The sequence below is a fragment of the Labeo rohita genome, chromosome 19 (assembly GCF_022985175.1).
Source record: "Labeo rohita strain BAU-BD-2019 chromosome 19, IGBB_LRoh.1.0, whole genome shotgun sequence".
NCBI lineage: Eukaryota > Metazoa > Chordata > Actinopteri > Cypriniformes > Cyprinidae > Labeo > Labeo rohita.
In genome coordinates, this window is record NC_066887.1 from 29,409,704 (window position 1) to 29,426,107 (window position 16,404).

Consider the following 16,404-nt stretch of genomic DNA (forward strand, 5'->3'; position numbering starts at 1 on the left):
ACAAAAAAAAAAACACTAAGACTGTGCCACAAGCACATATTTGCACAAGCATAATAAAACGAGTAAAGATAGACGTTTTACCTATGAACCAGAGAAGCAAAAAACTCAGGAGCAAAGGTCAGTCGAGAGGTAGGCTACGCAGATCGGGTGTTTTCCAGATATCCTGGGTTTGGAAATAGCAGATGCGACATCTCAACAGGTATGTTTGAATCCGTCTGTGTTGCTTTAAACAGCATGAAGCCAACCGAATCGCGACCCGTTTGGTCTGCCGTTAATTTAACAATACATGTTTGTTTTATTCTCATCATCACTGGGATAAAAACACATGGATGAGATTAAGTTTAAGTTTTCGTATCAAACCGATCCGTATTACATCGACACAGCTACAGCACGTGACGAGAGGCCATGCTAATTTGCAAACAAGTATTTTAACGCTAAATTACATAATAGCAGCGTTGAGAGTGTAATTTGTTTCATTAAACGACTATAAATTAATCAAATATAATCTGTCGTTGACTTATTATATTGTCGTTAAACATCAGTTTTTATTGGCGTGCAGAGGCGAAATGGTCGAAAAGGCCCTTTTGTTTTGGCGATTAAAGGGGCAGGGTTTTTTTGTTTTTTTTTAACATTTTTATTTTATTTTATTTTAAAGCATATTAACGTGTGAAAGTGATAAGTGATAACATGTTGTGGGCGGCCACAAGATCATTTTGTCAAGGTCAGGGCATCGTTATGTCATGTCCACGTGATCCTTTGATAAGGAAATGACATCATTTCCTTGTTGCCAAGAGTTTCATGTTTAATCAAAACCTTATGATTATCTCAGGTTGCTATAGAAGTCACAGTTACGTCACTTGCATTTGCCCTTGCATTGTGGTGGCAGAAAATTACTGGTAACAAGTAAAGTTAAACAGGTAAAATCCATGGAATAAGAGAAATAAATAGATGGTGCCTTTGGATGTCAGAATCGGAATTCAAATCTTTTTTATAGAATACTGTCCTCAAAGACGACATTTGAAGCTAAACGCAGACATTTAAATGGACAAACTAATTAATAAAACCTGCTATGAGTGCTCTACTTTTAAAGCATAAATTTGATTTAAACAGTAGATCTACATAATATTCACATTTGCACTTCATATTAGTCCTATAGTTACAGCATAAAATATTTTTTAAACCTATAAAATTTTACAATCTACCTATTTTATCTCACAGTTCCGACTTTTTTTACTTGCAAATGCAAGTTTATATCTCGTATTTTGGACTTTTTAACTTGATTTTCTCATTATTCTCAGCCCAAGGGGAAATTGATTTTTCTTATCAGAATTGTTCGATATAATCTCGGAATTGTGAGAATGAAGTCAGAATTTTGAAATATAAACTCAAATGTACCTTTTTTAATCTTTTATTCCATGGCTTCTATAGACTGCTATAGACAGGCTCTGTCACTGTTTGCAAACACCGAACACGAAGACCAGAGGCATATTAAAGTAAACCCAGGTTATGAAGACTTGTATGGCATTATTTTTAAAAAATCCACATCATTTTATACACATTTTGGACTACGGGGGGCGCCATTGTTTTGATGACGTGAAATGGTTGCACTTGGTGAGCTACTGGCACTAACTGTTGCTGTTTTTACCGCGGACAATAAAATACTGATACGACAGCTACTGAATAAGCTTATAGGTGGTGATCGATATAAGCACAGGTTTAAACCAAATGCCAGACCATTGTTTTTTCCCCACAAGGGGTCTAAACGTGTCAAATCGGCAGTGAGAATCTCCTTCGGTGGCCGTGGCGTCATGTTAAGCTTTGTTTACATCCTGCCAGGATGGCATGGCATCTCTTTTTCATGAGCTGTGGTCTACTAAAAGCCTCAAAGGCATCGCAACTAAACGTGGAGAGAACAAAGACGCAGGTCTTTAGGAAGTTTTATTTGTCCACAGGCATCTCCTCTTTCTTTTCTCCTGTTCTCATGAGCTGAAGACTTACATTGGTCCCTTCAACTGAAAATTGCAACCAAAGCCAAACAATATGGCATTGTATTAGTATTTTATTTTCAGAGTTGTGTATTCCGAGTTGTGCTGCGGTAAAAAATAGCAACAGGTAGCAGCAGTAGCTAACTGAGTGCAACCATTTCACATCATCGAAATAGTGGCGCCCCCCACAGTCCAAAATATGTAGTATTTTTTAAAATAACATAAGTTTTCTAGTAGTTTTATTGGAGAGACTCAACATTTTGCCAGTTTGATGACTGGCTGGTCATAAACTGAGTAGTTTTATACTTTTGTATGATGGATGCTGATGGATGCTGAGGCTGTTTTAGGTCAGGCAGAATCTCCAATCACAGACCCAGTTCGTTTGCTGGATTCCATGGCTGCAGTACACTGTGTTTTCTGCAACCTGGCAACAGGGTGTCAACATACTATTCAGTAAATTGGCACTGGGCAGAGTCACACAAACCAAACAGACATTCCAACATGGAACATTGTGTACAACGGCAAGAATGTAAATCCAAGGGTTCAGCTGGCCTGGGGCAACACTGATAATTACTGTTTATTGGCTTGTTGGGCTTTAATGTTCTATACCAGTCTACAACTTCATGCCTTGTTTGCAGGAGAGTACAGGAGCAAAGATGTCGCTGTTAATGCATTATAGGGGTTCCTGTAAGATGGCTGTCATATGTGTGATTATATTCTGCATGCTCCTGGTATTCCATCCCCCCGTGGATGAGGTCTCAGAAGTCATGTGTGCATGTAAAGACTGTGTCAGACAGCAGACCCACAGTCTGTGGTTCAATGAACTCTATGATCTCTCTGTTGAACCACTGCTCACCCGGGAAAATTACATCCTCAGAGAAGATATCTACAAATACTGGAAGGTATTGATTTGTAAAATGACATTGATTCTTTCCCAAAAACTAGTGAGATGATACATAGGCAGCATTTTAAGACATTTTCCTTATTTCTTCATATTCTTAATGGAGAAGGCAATCCCAGAATGCATTATGATGAGCTTAGTGAAAGAAATCCATCCAAGATGGTGGACTCAATAGCTGAATTTAACCCAACAAATGTGTGTGCTATGTATATTTTAATTTTTGAGAATCATGTCTTTGTTTACAGATAAGTCTATTGAAATAAAGTTCAGTTTCCTGCGCAGTTCAGCTCACTGGATTTTGGAACAGAATTTCAATGCAAGAATATCATTTGTTTGAACCTCAAAAAACCAAAACCACTTCAACTGAGTCTCTTTTACATGATGTTCCAGGGTCTTCAGAAAAATAAGAATGAAGGCAACTATGAAGCAGTGGTGGAGAAGTTGTTTTCTCTATTTCCAGATAACACACAATACTCAGATGCTAGTCCAAAGCGCTGCAGGACTTGTGCTGTGATCGGAAACTCAGGAAACCTTAAAGGATCCCGCTATGGACATCTCATAGATCTTCATGACTTTGTCATTAGGTAAAGAATGAGATATAACAGAACTTGTCTTTCTGATTTCCAAGACATGATAGTACAGTTGAAGTCAAAAGTTTACATGCACCATGCAGTATCTGCAAAATGTTAAATATTTTACCAAAATAAGAGAGATCATACAAAATGCATGTATTTTTTTTATTTCGTGCTGACCTCAAGAAGATATTTCACATGAAAGACAATTACACATAAGAGAAAATAATAGGTGAATTTATAAAAATGAGCCCATTCAGACATGTACATACATTTGATTCTTTATACTGTGTTCTTACCTGAATGATTGTTTTTTTATTATTTTCTGAATGTTTTTTTGTTTTTTGTTTTGTTATGTTTTTTGTTGAGTGAGAGTAGTTCAAGAGTCCCTTGTTTGTCCTGAACAGTTAAACTGCCTGCTATTCTTCAAAAAAATCCTACAGGTCCCACAAATTCTTTGATTTTTCAGCATTTTTGTGTATTTGAACCCTTTCCAACAATGACTGTATGGTTTTGAAATTCATCTTTTCACACTGAGGACAACTGAGGGACTCATATGCAACGATTACAGAAGGTTCAAACGCTCACTGATACTCCAGAAGGAAAAACGATGCATTAAGAGCCAAGGGTGAAAACTTTTGAACAGAATAAGGTTGTGTACATTTTTCTTATTTTGCCTAAATATCATAGTTTTTTCATTTAGTACTGCCCTTCAGAAACTACAGAAGATGCTTACATGTTTCCCAGAAGACATACCTGAACTTCAAATTCCAAAAGTTTTTACACCCCAGCTCTCAATGCATTGTTTTCTTCTGAAGCATCAGTGAGCATCTGAACCTTCTTTAATACTTAAATATGTGTCCCTCAGTGTGAAAAGATGGATCTCAAAATCATACCGTCATTACTGGAAAGGGTCCAAATACACAAAAATGCTGAAAAACCAAAGAATTTGTGGGATCAGAAGGATTTTTCTGAAAACAGCAGGCAATTTAACTGTTCAGGACAAAAAAGAGACTCATGAACTACTATCACTAAACAAAAAACACAGCTTACCCCCAGGGCATCCAAGATGTAGGTGACTTTGTTTCTTCAGTAGAACACATGTCACGTCCTTTCCTTTCCTAAGACAAAAAACAATTGGTATTTATATAATTTTTTACCTCTGATCCACCGCAATGTCCAACTACCTTGAGCGCGTTCACAACAGCCAGTGCGTGACGCGACAACGTGCTCTGGAATAGTAGTCGCATGTGCGGAAGCGATCTGTCGCGTGTATACGTCACTCATTGTTTACACAGTGAGATTGTAGGTACGACGACTCAAATGGTCATTATTTGTGCTTATCCTGATTGTTGCAACCAATTAAAAACTAAAAGATTACATTTGCTTGTGCAGACTCATCCGGGAGTTGACTTTTCACCGACTCCCAACTTTTGAGCATGAGCAACTGAAGTTATGGTTGTTTGCTCTTGTATATGACACCTCAGTGTATCATCACAAGCTGCATGCTTTAACTTGGTTTCATCTGTGTATGTTTTTTTTTTTACTCTCAAAGCCGTGGATCCAATTGACTGCTATTAAATAACCGACAGACTGCAACGGTTTGAGTTAAAAATCTTTGTTTGTGTTCTGCTGAAGAAATAAAGTCACCTACATCTTGGATGCAGATGTAGATCATCAAATTTTCATTTTTGGGTGAACGGAGAATGGGGCCATTTTTATAAATTCATCTATTATTTTCTCTTGTGAACTATATGTAAATGTCTTTTATGTGAAATATCTTACTCAGGTCAGTAATAAATAAAAAATAGCAAGCATTTTGTATGACCCTTCTTATTTTGGTAAAATAATTAACATTTTGCATATTCTGCAAGGTATATGTAAACCTTGCTGTATTTGATCAAATGTCACACAGAAGACTAGTTTAGAGAGACTTACACATGTTTGCCCAGCAAAGTTTCTCTTAATATGCTTTAAAAAAGGCACCATTAACATATGGTTGAAAGTATAGTAATTTTCTGATCTGCATATACGTATATTCTGATATTTCACGTTTCTTGACCCAGTAATGCTTTGTTAAGCTAGGATAAATATGGGCCCAACAAAAGGTTATGAGACAGACGTGGGTTCTAAGACCACTCATCGGTTTATCTATCCTGAGAGCGCTACAGATGTGGGCAACTCCACATACCTGGTGCTTACCCCATTCAAGGTTTTGGATATGGAGTGGCTCATCAGTGCCTTCACAACTAAGAACATCACAAGGTTAGAATGGATTGTTAAGCACGTTTTTTCAAACGATTGATCAACAGTTTTAAAAATTAGGTTCTTTACTGATGGTTCCATTAAGAACCTTTACATGGAACTTTTCCATTTCACAAACGGTTCTTTAAACCACCCCCACTTGCACTTTACTATGTGTACTGTGTAAATTACTGAATCATTCTGTCAGCAAACACGACTCATTTTTGATTCATACACCCAAAATCCCTCTTTTGGAATCTTTATTTTTTAACCGTCTTGATCCTGGAACAACATTCCTGTCAACCAATCATATTTAGGATTTAGATCGAGACTCGACTGACATTTAATAAATCCTATGTTTCCCAGTTCTGTGTTAGCAGTAGTTAAAAGTAGTGTAGTTAAAAGCAGCACCAAAGGATACTGGCTTGTTAGAGTGAACCAGCTGGACTGGAAAAAGCAACATTGACTCAACCAATCAAGTGCGTTTGGGGCAGCTTAACTGTTAACAGGGATAACTGAGGTCTATGATCCATCTCTAACATTCCCATTCATCTTTATGACATTGGCTTGACCACGAGAACCCCAAGAATGCTAACAGAAGGCTTTCTCCAGGTATTATAGACTTCCTTGATCTAATAAAATGCTATTGGTGTGGAAATTATAAATTTAGGGTTAGGGTTGGGGATAAGCTTAAAACTATTTATTTTGATATGTTGTTCCAGGACCACAAAAGATGACCAACAAATTCTTCTCTTTGTGGGGATCATATCTTAATCATGTGGTGCCTTATTATTTCCTACATGTCTTCATTTTGCTCTTTCCTTGTCTTTGATAGCACATACAAGAAAGTGAGGCCAAGCGTAAAAGCAAATAGACGTAAGGTGAGTGATATTTTGACATTTTTAGCATTTACCACAAAGGGCTCGAATTACCAGTGTCATTCATGTGACACATCAGTTGTATATACAAAAACCTGCCACCCCACATCCTTATCAGTTGAAAAAAAATCCCCTTTAGAATCTGTACTCTATCATTTACGTCATGTAGATAAAGGAGGCCATGCAAGGAAGACTTACACCAATGTAAAGCATTTTTGGAATTCAGGGGAGCGTAACTGAACCATTTTACACTTTTGCAATGTTTTAGACAGAGCCAATGCTGTGCTTTATGAGAATATTGATTTTCATGGCATTCCACAAAACAAGTGCCAGTATCCTATATATTATTCATATTTAGGGTTTGAACATTGTTCAAAAAAAAGAAAAAAAAAGAAAAAACTGTAAGTAAATGAATTTTTTAAACTCATCAAAGAAAAAATGTAGTTGTAGTTTTAAGTTGCAAAGTCAGCTTGTTGGCTTGTTTGGAATCCAAATAGATATATTATATTAATTCATTTTAATTTGGTTGTAAATGTGATCAAAATATTAAGTTTTACCACACTCATGACAAAAATACCTCTGTCTCAGTGAGTCCAATGTGTTGTCATAAAGTTGGTTACAGCTGATTCATAGATACAAATAAATCTCATTAAGTTGAAGAAAAAGAACCCTTTCATGTTCACTCTTTGCTGAACCTTTGACCTGACAGGTAAAGATTAGCATAATAAAAAAAATCTACTTGATAAGTTTCCCACTGAACAATGGAACTGAACCTTCTGTCATTCTGATGGGAGTGATTTATGTGTTCACTACTGTTGTCCGCAGTGTTTTGCGCTTATAGTGGCAGCTTTGAATTCGACACTATGATGCAACTGTACTTCGAAAACAAAATTCAGGTGTTCAGAGGGAGATAGCTAGAGGTATTATCATTTGTCGTGCAAGGATTTTGCAAATGCCACAAGGTCTGCATCATTATGAAAGCACTTACCTTACTGTTATACAAACCACAAGTTTTGCTGCTAGGTGACTGTTGAATGTTTGGTCACAGATAATGTTCTTTTGCGCATTTGTTTTGTATTTGTATTAAAGTTGTGTTTGTTCTTTTTTTTTTTTTTTGGTGTTTGTTGATTTATTTATTTATTTTGCATGGGGAAAAATGTTCTGTCATCTTACTCGAACAGTGCTGGTAACCAAATAGTTTCTGGTTTCCGTGTTTTATGCAGTGCAGTTCTGCAGTGTTTTATGACTGGAAATTCTGAGCTGTGTTTAATTGACATTCTACAATGCATTAACATTACATAACCATTGTGCTCCATTCTCACAGCTCTCATGCATGACATAGCATTCTAAAATCATAGCAAGGTAAAATAAGTTAATCTTTAAAAAAAAAAAAAAAAAAAAAACTTCTTGAGATCTTGTTTTTTCCCCCCCATTCCACTGCCCATGTTTCACGTTTTTCAAAGCATAAATGCATTCTGTGTAAAAGGAATAGTTTACCCAAAAATCAACCTCATGTCATTCCAAACCTGTAAGACCTTCGTTCATCTTCGGACCACAAACTAAGATATTTTTGATGAAATCCGAGAGCTTTCTAACCTTGTATAGACAGCAATCTTTTTTAAGAATGTGAGTAACCAAAAAGTTTCTGGTCACCATTGACTTTCATGGCATTTTCCCCATACTACTGAAGTCAGTGGAGATCAGCTATTGTTTGCTTACATCAGGGGTGCTCAACCCTGTTCCTGGAGATCTACCTTCCTGCAGAGTTCAGCTCCAACCCTGATCAAACACAACTAATTAGGATCTGAAGGAGCACCTGATAATTACAGACAGGTGTGTTTGATCAGGGTTGGAACTAAACTCTGCAGGAGGGTAAGTCTCCAGGAACAGGGTTGGGCACCCCTGGGTTACACGTATTCTTCCAAATATCCTCTTATGTTCAACAAAAGTTAGAAAGTCATACGGGTTTAAAATAACTTGAGGGTGAGTAAATGTTGAGTGGATTTTGATTTTTGATTAAACTATTCCTTTTAAGAATAAAGTTAAGAATACGGTATGTTCCCATAAGCATTTCCTAAGAATTTTTTTATTTTTATATATATATATATATATATATATATATATAGTTCTGAAGATAAAACCTAGGAATTTGAATTTTTGAAAAGGATGTTCTTAAAAATAATAATAAATAACCTCTTAAAGTTTGGATAACTTGTATTAAATCCCTGAAGGTAAGAATGAAGGTAATGAATTTATTGGGTTGTTTCAAATGTTAAGCATCTAAAATGTTTGTAATTTTAATGGTAAACCATTGTGAAAATGCTATAGCAACCTTTTGTTCACTAAAAATTAACTATAATTAGATGTAGTGACTGAAAATGCTCCATAAACATCCTTTAGTCATTGTACATAATGGTAATTAATCTGTGTCATTATTACAGGTGATGATTCTACACCCAGCTTTCATTAAGTACGTCCATGAGATTTGGTTGCTGAAACATGGCAAATATCCATCGACTGGCTTCCTCAGTATTATATTTGCTCTGCACGTCTGTGATCGGGTAAATCCTACCCCCTCCATTCTCATTTTTGTTTACATATTATTGTATAGACATTTTTGCCTTATCTTTTGTCCAGGTCTCAACGTTTGGGTTTGGTGCAGACCAGTATGGAAACTGGTACCACTACTTTGAGAAAACCTCACATAAACTTCGCACCGGCGCTCATAGTGGCAGCTTTGAATTCAACACTATGATGCAACTGTACTTAGAAAACAAAATTCAGGTGTTCAGAGGGAGATAGCTAGAGATATTGACATTTGTCATGCAAGGATTTTGCAAATGCCACGAGGTCTGTGTCATTATGAAAGCACTTACCTTACTGTTATACAAACCACAAGTTTTGCTGCTATAGGTGACTATTGAATGCTTGGTCACAGATAATGTATTTTTGCGCACTTGCTTTGTATTTGTATAAAAGTTGTGTTTGTTCTTTTTTTGGTGTTTGTTGATTTATTTATTTATTTTGCATGGGGAAAAATGTTCTGTTATCTTACTCTGACAATGCATTTACTTTTTAACAGTGTGTATGAAAACTTTTACAAGGACTGTAAATCAAAAATGAAATTCTGTTATCATTTCTTGTAAGAATTCCTTTCTTCTGTTAAACACAAAAGGAGATATTTTAAAGAATGCTGGTAACCAAATAGTTTCTGGTTTCCGTGTTTTATGCAGTGCAGTTCTGCAGTGTTTTATGACTGAAAATTCTGAGCTGTGTTTAATTGACATTCTACAGTGCATTAACATTACATAACCATTGTGCTCCATTCTTACAGCTTTCATGTATGACATAGCATTCTAAAACCATGGCATGGTAAAATAAGTTCATCTTTTTTTTACAAAAAAAAAAAAAAGCTTTTTGAGAACTTATTTTTTTCCCCCATTCTACTGCCCATGTTTCACGTTTTTTCAAAGCATAAATGCATTCTGTGTAAACGGCTCTTAAAGGAATAGTTTACCCAAAAATCAACCTCATGTCATTCCAAACCTGTAAGACCTTAGTTCATCTTCGGACCAAGATATTTTTGATGAAATCCAAGAGCTTTCTAACCTTGCATAAACAGCAATCTTTTTTTTTTAAGAATGTGAGTAACCAAAAGGTTTTTGGTCACCATTGACTTCCAAAGCATTTTCCCCATACTACTGAAGTCAGTGGAGATCAGCTATTGTTTGGTTACAGTTACACATATTCTTCCAAATATCCTCTTTTATGTTCAACAAAAGTTAGAAAGTCATACGGGTTTAAAATAACTTGAGGGTGAGTAAATGTTGAGTGAATTTTGATTTTTGATTAAATTATTCCTTTAAGAATAAAGTTAAGAATACGGTATGCTCCCATAAGCATTTCCTAAGAATGTTTTTTTTTTTTTTTAAATACAGTTCTAAAGATAAAACCTAGGAATTAGAATTTTTGAAAAGAATGTTCTTAAAAATAATAGTAAATAGCCTCTTAAAGTTTGGATAACTTGTATTAAATCCCTGAAGGTAAGATGTAATGAATTTACTGGGTTGTTTCAAATATTAAGCATCTAAAATGTTTGTAATTTTAATGGTAAACCATTGTAAAAATGCTACAGCAATCTATTGTTCACTAAAAATTAACTATAATTAGATGTAGTGACTGAAAATGCTCCATAAACATCCTTTAGTCATTGTACATAATGGTAATTAATCTGTGTCATTATTACAGGTGATGATTCTACATCCAGGTTTTATTAAGTACGTCCATGAGATCTGGTTGCTGAAACGTGGCAAATATCCATCGACTGGCTTCCTCGGTATTATATTTGCTCTGCACGTCTGTGATCGGGTAAATCCTACCCCCTCCATTCTCGTTTTTGTTTACATATTATTGTATAGACATTTTTGCCTTCTCTTTTGTCCAGATCTCAACGTTCAGGTTTGGCGCAGACCAGTATGGAAACTGGTACCACTACTTTGAGAAAACCTCACATAAAGTTTGCACCGGCGCTCATAGTGGCAGCTTTGAATTCGACACTATGATGCAACTGTACTTAGAAAATTTAGGTGTTCAGAGGGCGATAGCTAGAGGTATTGACATTTGTCATGCAAGGATTTTGCAAATGCCACGAGGTCTGCATCATTATGAAAGCACTTACCGCACTGTTATACAAACCACAAGTTTTGCTGCTAGGTGACTACTGAATGCTTGGTCACAGATAATGTATTTTTGCGCATTTGCTTTGTATTTGTATTAAAGTTGAGTTTGTTCTTTTTTTGGTGTTTGTTGATTTATTTATTTATTTCGCATGGGGAAAAAATGTTCTGTCATCTTACTGGAACAATGCATTTACTTTTTAACAGTGTGTATGAAAACTTTTACAAGGACATTTGATCAAAAAATGAAATTCTGTTATGATTTCTTGTAAGAATTCCTTTCTTCTGTTAAACACAAAAAGAGATATTTTAAAGAATGCTGGTAACCAAATAGTTTCTGGTTTCCGTGTTTTATGCAGTGCAGTTCTGCAGTGTTTTATGACTGGAAATTCTGAGCTGTGTTTAATTGACATTCTACAATGCATTAATATTACATAACCATTGTGCTCAACTCTCACAGCTCTCATGCATGACATAGCATTCTAAAACCATGGCAAGGTAAAATAAGTTCATCTTTTTTAAAAAAAAAAAAAAAAAAAAGCTTTTTGAGATCGTGTTTTTTTTCCCCCATTCCACTGGCCATGTTTCACGTTTTTCAAAGCATAAATGCATTCTTAAAGGAATAGTTTACCCAAAAATCAACCTCATGTCATTCCAAACCTGTAAGACCTTCGTTCATCTTTGGACCAAGATATTTTTGATGAAATCCAAGAGCTTTCTAACCTTGCATAGACAGTAGAGTTGGGGTACTCGGACTCGACCCGGTCTCGGTCTCGAGTACAATTTTTAGGCGACTCGGACTTGTCACGGACTCGGATGCATTTTTACTCGGACTTGACTCGGACTCAAGCCTTTCGGACTCGGAAAATATCCCGAGTCCGTCCGAGTCCAGAGACAATTGACGGAAATGTCACTGACTCGATGCATTATCACGAAAGTCTTGTCCAGTAGGCTACTTGAAACCCGACGGGTTTATGTGCGCACTGGAGATGCGCGGATGAGCTCAAATGTCACCCGAATCCGCAGCTTCAAATAAATTATCCGCCCGCCACCCACCCGCACCTATATTTTTCTCTGATTTAGATAACCGCACCCGACTCCCACCCGATCGTCGTTTACGATTATTCTAATTCTTAGTTTTGCATGATGATATGATGAATGGATGGTTCATTTTTAACAACAGATTAATTCAGCTGATCTGCACATCGCTGCACACTTACATAAGCTTAATCGTTCCTGCTTTTAAGCCAAAACCACGCTAAAAAGAATAACGTTAACTGACATCTGGACGTGACTCTCCGCAATATCTGATGAAATCAGTTGGGTGTTTGAACGTCTACTGGATCCTTGGACAAACGTTTACAGGGGTTCACCCAGTTTAAGAAATTTTAGATCATAAAAATCTAATTCTTTTCATGTTTAAGGTATTGTTTTCGTTATAATGTACTGACTCAAATTATTAATCAATAATAATTGTTAATTTTACTACTGGTGCTGGGGCGGACGGAGCGGGCGCGGGCGCATGTCAGGCGCAATCATCAAACATATTTCAAAGGAAGCCGGCGACACATTCTCTACCGTCCTTACTATGTGTTTTGAGCGAATTTTTGCATTTATTCACATACGATTGAATTAGAAATGGTGGCCTGTCATGATTTTGGCTAATGCAGGACACTACTGAATGATGCGCATCAGAGGGAATTTAGAAGTGGGTATACGCAAAGCCCATGGATTAAAAAATGGGTATCCGCAGGTACTGCACTACACCACTAAATATTACCCTACTCAATAGCATTAACACAGGCGTAACTCCCTTCAAACTTGATCTGGAATGTATTTTTTTTCTGTCACAACTTCTCGAACAGGTGAACACACAAACATACACACACACACAAAAATGAAATCGTTTGCGTGAAAAAAATTCAGAACGGGTTCATATTTTAGAAAATGTAGTTAATATTTGCCTCATTATTGATTCATCTCATCCACCCGCGACCCACCCGCAAATAATCAGAATGCATTTTTTTTATTACCCGACCCACCCGACCCGCGGATATAACCGCCATCCGCGCATCACTAGTGCGCACACACTCAAAGCGCGCTCACAGAACACACCTCTCAGTCAGTGTGCGAATGCCGAGTTCTCTTTCGCTTTTAACAGGTTCTGTTATTGCTACACACATGCTCGTATTGGAGACTATTCATGTAAATGAAGTCGGTTTTGTCTTAAGTAAACCTGAACAGCTGGGAGAGATACTGATGCGTCAAAATATTCGATCTGTGCGTCGGATCTTAAAGCTACAGCAGCGTAAACCTGCAGCAGCCGACCACGTCAAGCAATAATCAAACAACAAAAGAAAAAGAGAAAATCACTCACTGTTCTTGACTGAATCACGTATTAACTGTAATAAGAATTATCTTTAATGTATACAGTGAAGATTTTGCAGTGTTTTATTTTAACATTTATTACTTCATGAAATGTCTGTAGTCTATTTCTGTAATAGCCTTTATATAGACCTACATTAAAAAAAAAAACTTACAAAAACCCCCCCCTACAATTCTATTTTTAAAAAAGATTCTATTTTAAAAAATATTATTTCATTTGTATTTTTGATTAATATATGTATTAATACTTTTGCTTGTAAGTACTTGGAGTGTTTACTTGCCTTGAGCTCCAGAATGTTTTACTTGCATTGGTTGATTATTTTTGTCTGTATTGAAATTATTATTATTTAAACATGGTGGCAGTTTCTAGCTTGAAAGAAAGATAATTTTTCTAACATCTTTGCAGCAACAGTTTTTATGGGTCCAAAACCATCTTGGGTGTGCATGATTTTCTAATAATTAAATGGTCCATCATCAATTATTCCTTATATAATGTAATTTCTTGTAATTAATGTAACTATAAATGCATTCAAAAATAAAACAGGTGTGAGTTTGCTGTGACTTATGGAAAGTATGGGCTTTATACACAGTGTGTGCCACTGTAAAGACTAGGTTTATCCCTCACAACCTCATTTTCATTCCAAAAAAAAAGTCATATACAACCCAAAACACACACAGCCACAATCCGAAATAAAAGAGGTGCTGCAAGAGGCTACATGTTTTCTCTTAAGGTCCCATTCACCAAGATACTCCTTTACCCCCACCCTGGAATTTACACATTTACTACATCGATGAATAAAGTCAAGTCCCACCCTGTAATTGTTCACATTCTAAAACCTGTTTCACTCTAAAATATGTCACATTACATAGATCAGCCATAACTTCTGTTGCATGACTTTAAGTTTGCTAAGCAGAGCATGAACACTAATTATGAAATGTTGTGAAATCAAAAATCAAAATGGCAAGATCCACTAGAGGTTTGCTTTTCTTACATTTCAACTGACATTGCATTTTTCTAGTTGTAAAGGTTAAAAACAGGGGTGCCCAAACTCGGTCCTGGTCCTTGGTTTAGCTCCAACTTGCCAGGGGGTTTCTAGTATGCCTAGTATAAGCTTGATTAGCTGGTTCAGGTCTGTTTAATTGGGGCTGGAGCTAAAATCTGTAGGACACTTCCCTCCAGGACCGAGTTTGGGCACCCCTGGATTGAAACAATGTTAAGATACTGACAAACAGTAGTGTTTCCTTGGACTCGGACGGACTCGACTCGGACTTGGCCCATTTTGGACTCGGACTTGTCTCGGACTCGATTGGTAAAAGACTCGGACTCGACTTAGGTGGACTCGAACCCAAAACTAATAGACAGCAATCTTTTTTTTTAAGAATGTGAGTAACCAGAAGGTTTCTGGTCGCCATTGACTTCCATAGCATTTTCCCCATACTACTGAAGTCAGTGGAGATCAGCTATTGTTTGGTTACAGTTACACGTATTCTTCCAAATATCCTCTTTTATGTTCAACAAAAGTTAGAAAGTTATACGGGTTTAACTTGAGAGTGAGTAAATGTTGAGTGAATTTAGATTTTTGATTAAATTATTCCTTTAAGAATAAAGTTAAGAATACGGTATGTTCCCATAAGCATCTCCTAAGAATGTTTTTTTTTTTTTTTTTTAAATATAGTTCTAAAGATAAAACCTAGAAATTTGAATTTTTGAAAAGAATGTTCTTAAAAATAATAGTAAATACCCTCTTAAAGTTTGGATAACTTGTATTAAATCCCTGAAGGTAACATGTAATGAATTTACTGGGTTGTTTCAAATATTAAGCATCTAAAATGTTTGTAATTTTAATGGTAAACCATTGTAAAAATGCTACAGCAACCTATTGTTCACTAAAAATGAACTATAATTAGATGTAGTGACTGAAAATGCTCCATAAACATCCTTTAGTCATCGTACATAATGATAATTAATCTGTGTCATTATTACAGGTGATGATTCTACATCCAGGTTTCATTAAGTACGTCCATGAGATTTGGTTGCTGAAACGTGGCAAATATCCATCAACTGGCTTCCTCGGTATTATATTTGTGTTTGCTGATTTATTTATTTTGCATGGGGAAAAAATGTTGTGTCATCTTACACGGACAATGCATTTACTTTTTAACAGTGCGTATGAAAACTTTTACAAGGACAGTTGATCAAAAAATGAAATTCTGTTATCATTTACACACTCTTATCTTGTTTAAAGGAACACTCCACTTTTTTGAAAATTAGGCTCATTTTTATTTAATTTTTCTAGCTATCTCACTTTTTCACATTTTGATCAAAACTTCTGATTAATATGCAAACAAAAAAAGGAATAAGGAAATAAATTCCTGTAGCATGCAGGCTACGGTTGCTACCAGTGGAACTGCAGTGATGCTCCATTTGCAAGATGAATAACAAATAACAAAGCACTGATTTTGAAGATTATGTGTTCATGAGAACATTATTTTGGATGGTTTAAGGTTATGGCTTTTGTTTTATATATTCTATTTAAATGTTAAGAACAAACTGCAGTTTAATCTTTGGGAGGAACTGTTACATTTGTACCGTTTGAAAAAAAAAACTTTTAAGAAACTATTTTAGACTATACACAATTTACATATTTCAATGTTACACATTTTCAAAGGTTAACAATTTGAACAGAATCCTCACAATCTCTGTTTTATTCGTGTGTGTTTTCAGTGGACATTCCACAAAGTCTTATCTGTCTTGTCAACCTG

At 36.0% G+C, this 16,404-nt stretch overlaps 1 protein-coding gene across 2 annotated transcripts; it reads left to right on the forward strand.

The window, feature by feature from the left end:
* Positions 1–98: 98 nt before the first annotated feature.
* Positions 99–11,138, forward strand: LOC127181972 (CMP-N-acetylneuraminate-beta-galactosamide-alpha-2,3-sialyltransferase 1-like). Of its 2 annotated transcripts, none has more exons than XM_051137028.1 (7): positions 99–199; positions 2,624–2,887; positions 3,277–3,470; positions 5,544–5,723; positions 6,538–6,583; positions 9,022–9,231; positions 11,039–11,138. In XM_051137028.1, exons 2-7 carry the CDS (start codon positions 2,642–2,644, stop codon positions 11,078–11,080), a joined length of 918 nt encoding a protein of 305 aa, XP_050992985.1. In that variant the 5' UTR covers positions 99–199; positions 2,624–2,641; the 3' UTR covers positions 11,081–11,138. The 2 variants fall into 2 exon arrangements, with proteins under 2 accessions (XP_050992985.1, XP_050992984.1); XM_051137027.1 differs by lacking the exon at positions 11,039–11,138 and having other exon boundaries at positions 9,022–9,141; positions 9,218–9,574.
* Positions 11,139–16,404: the final 5,266 nt, after the last annotated feature.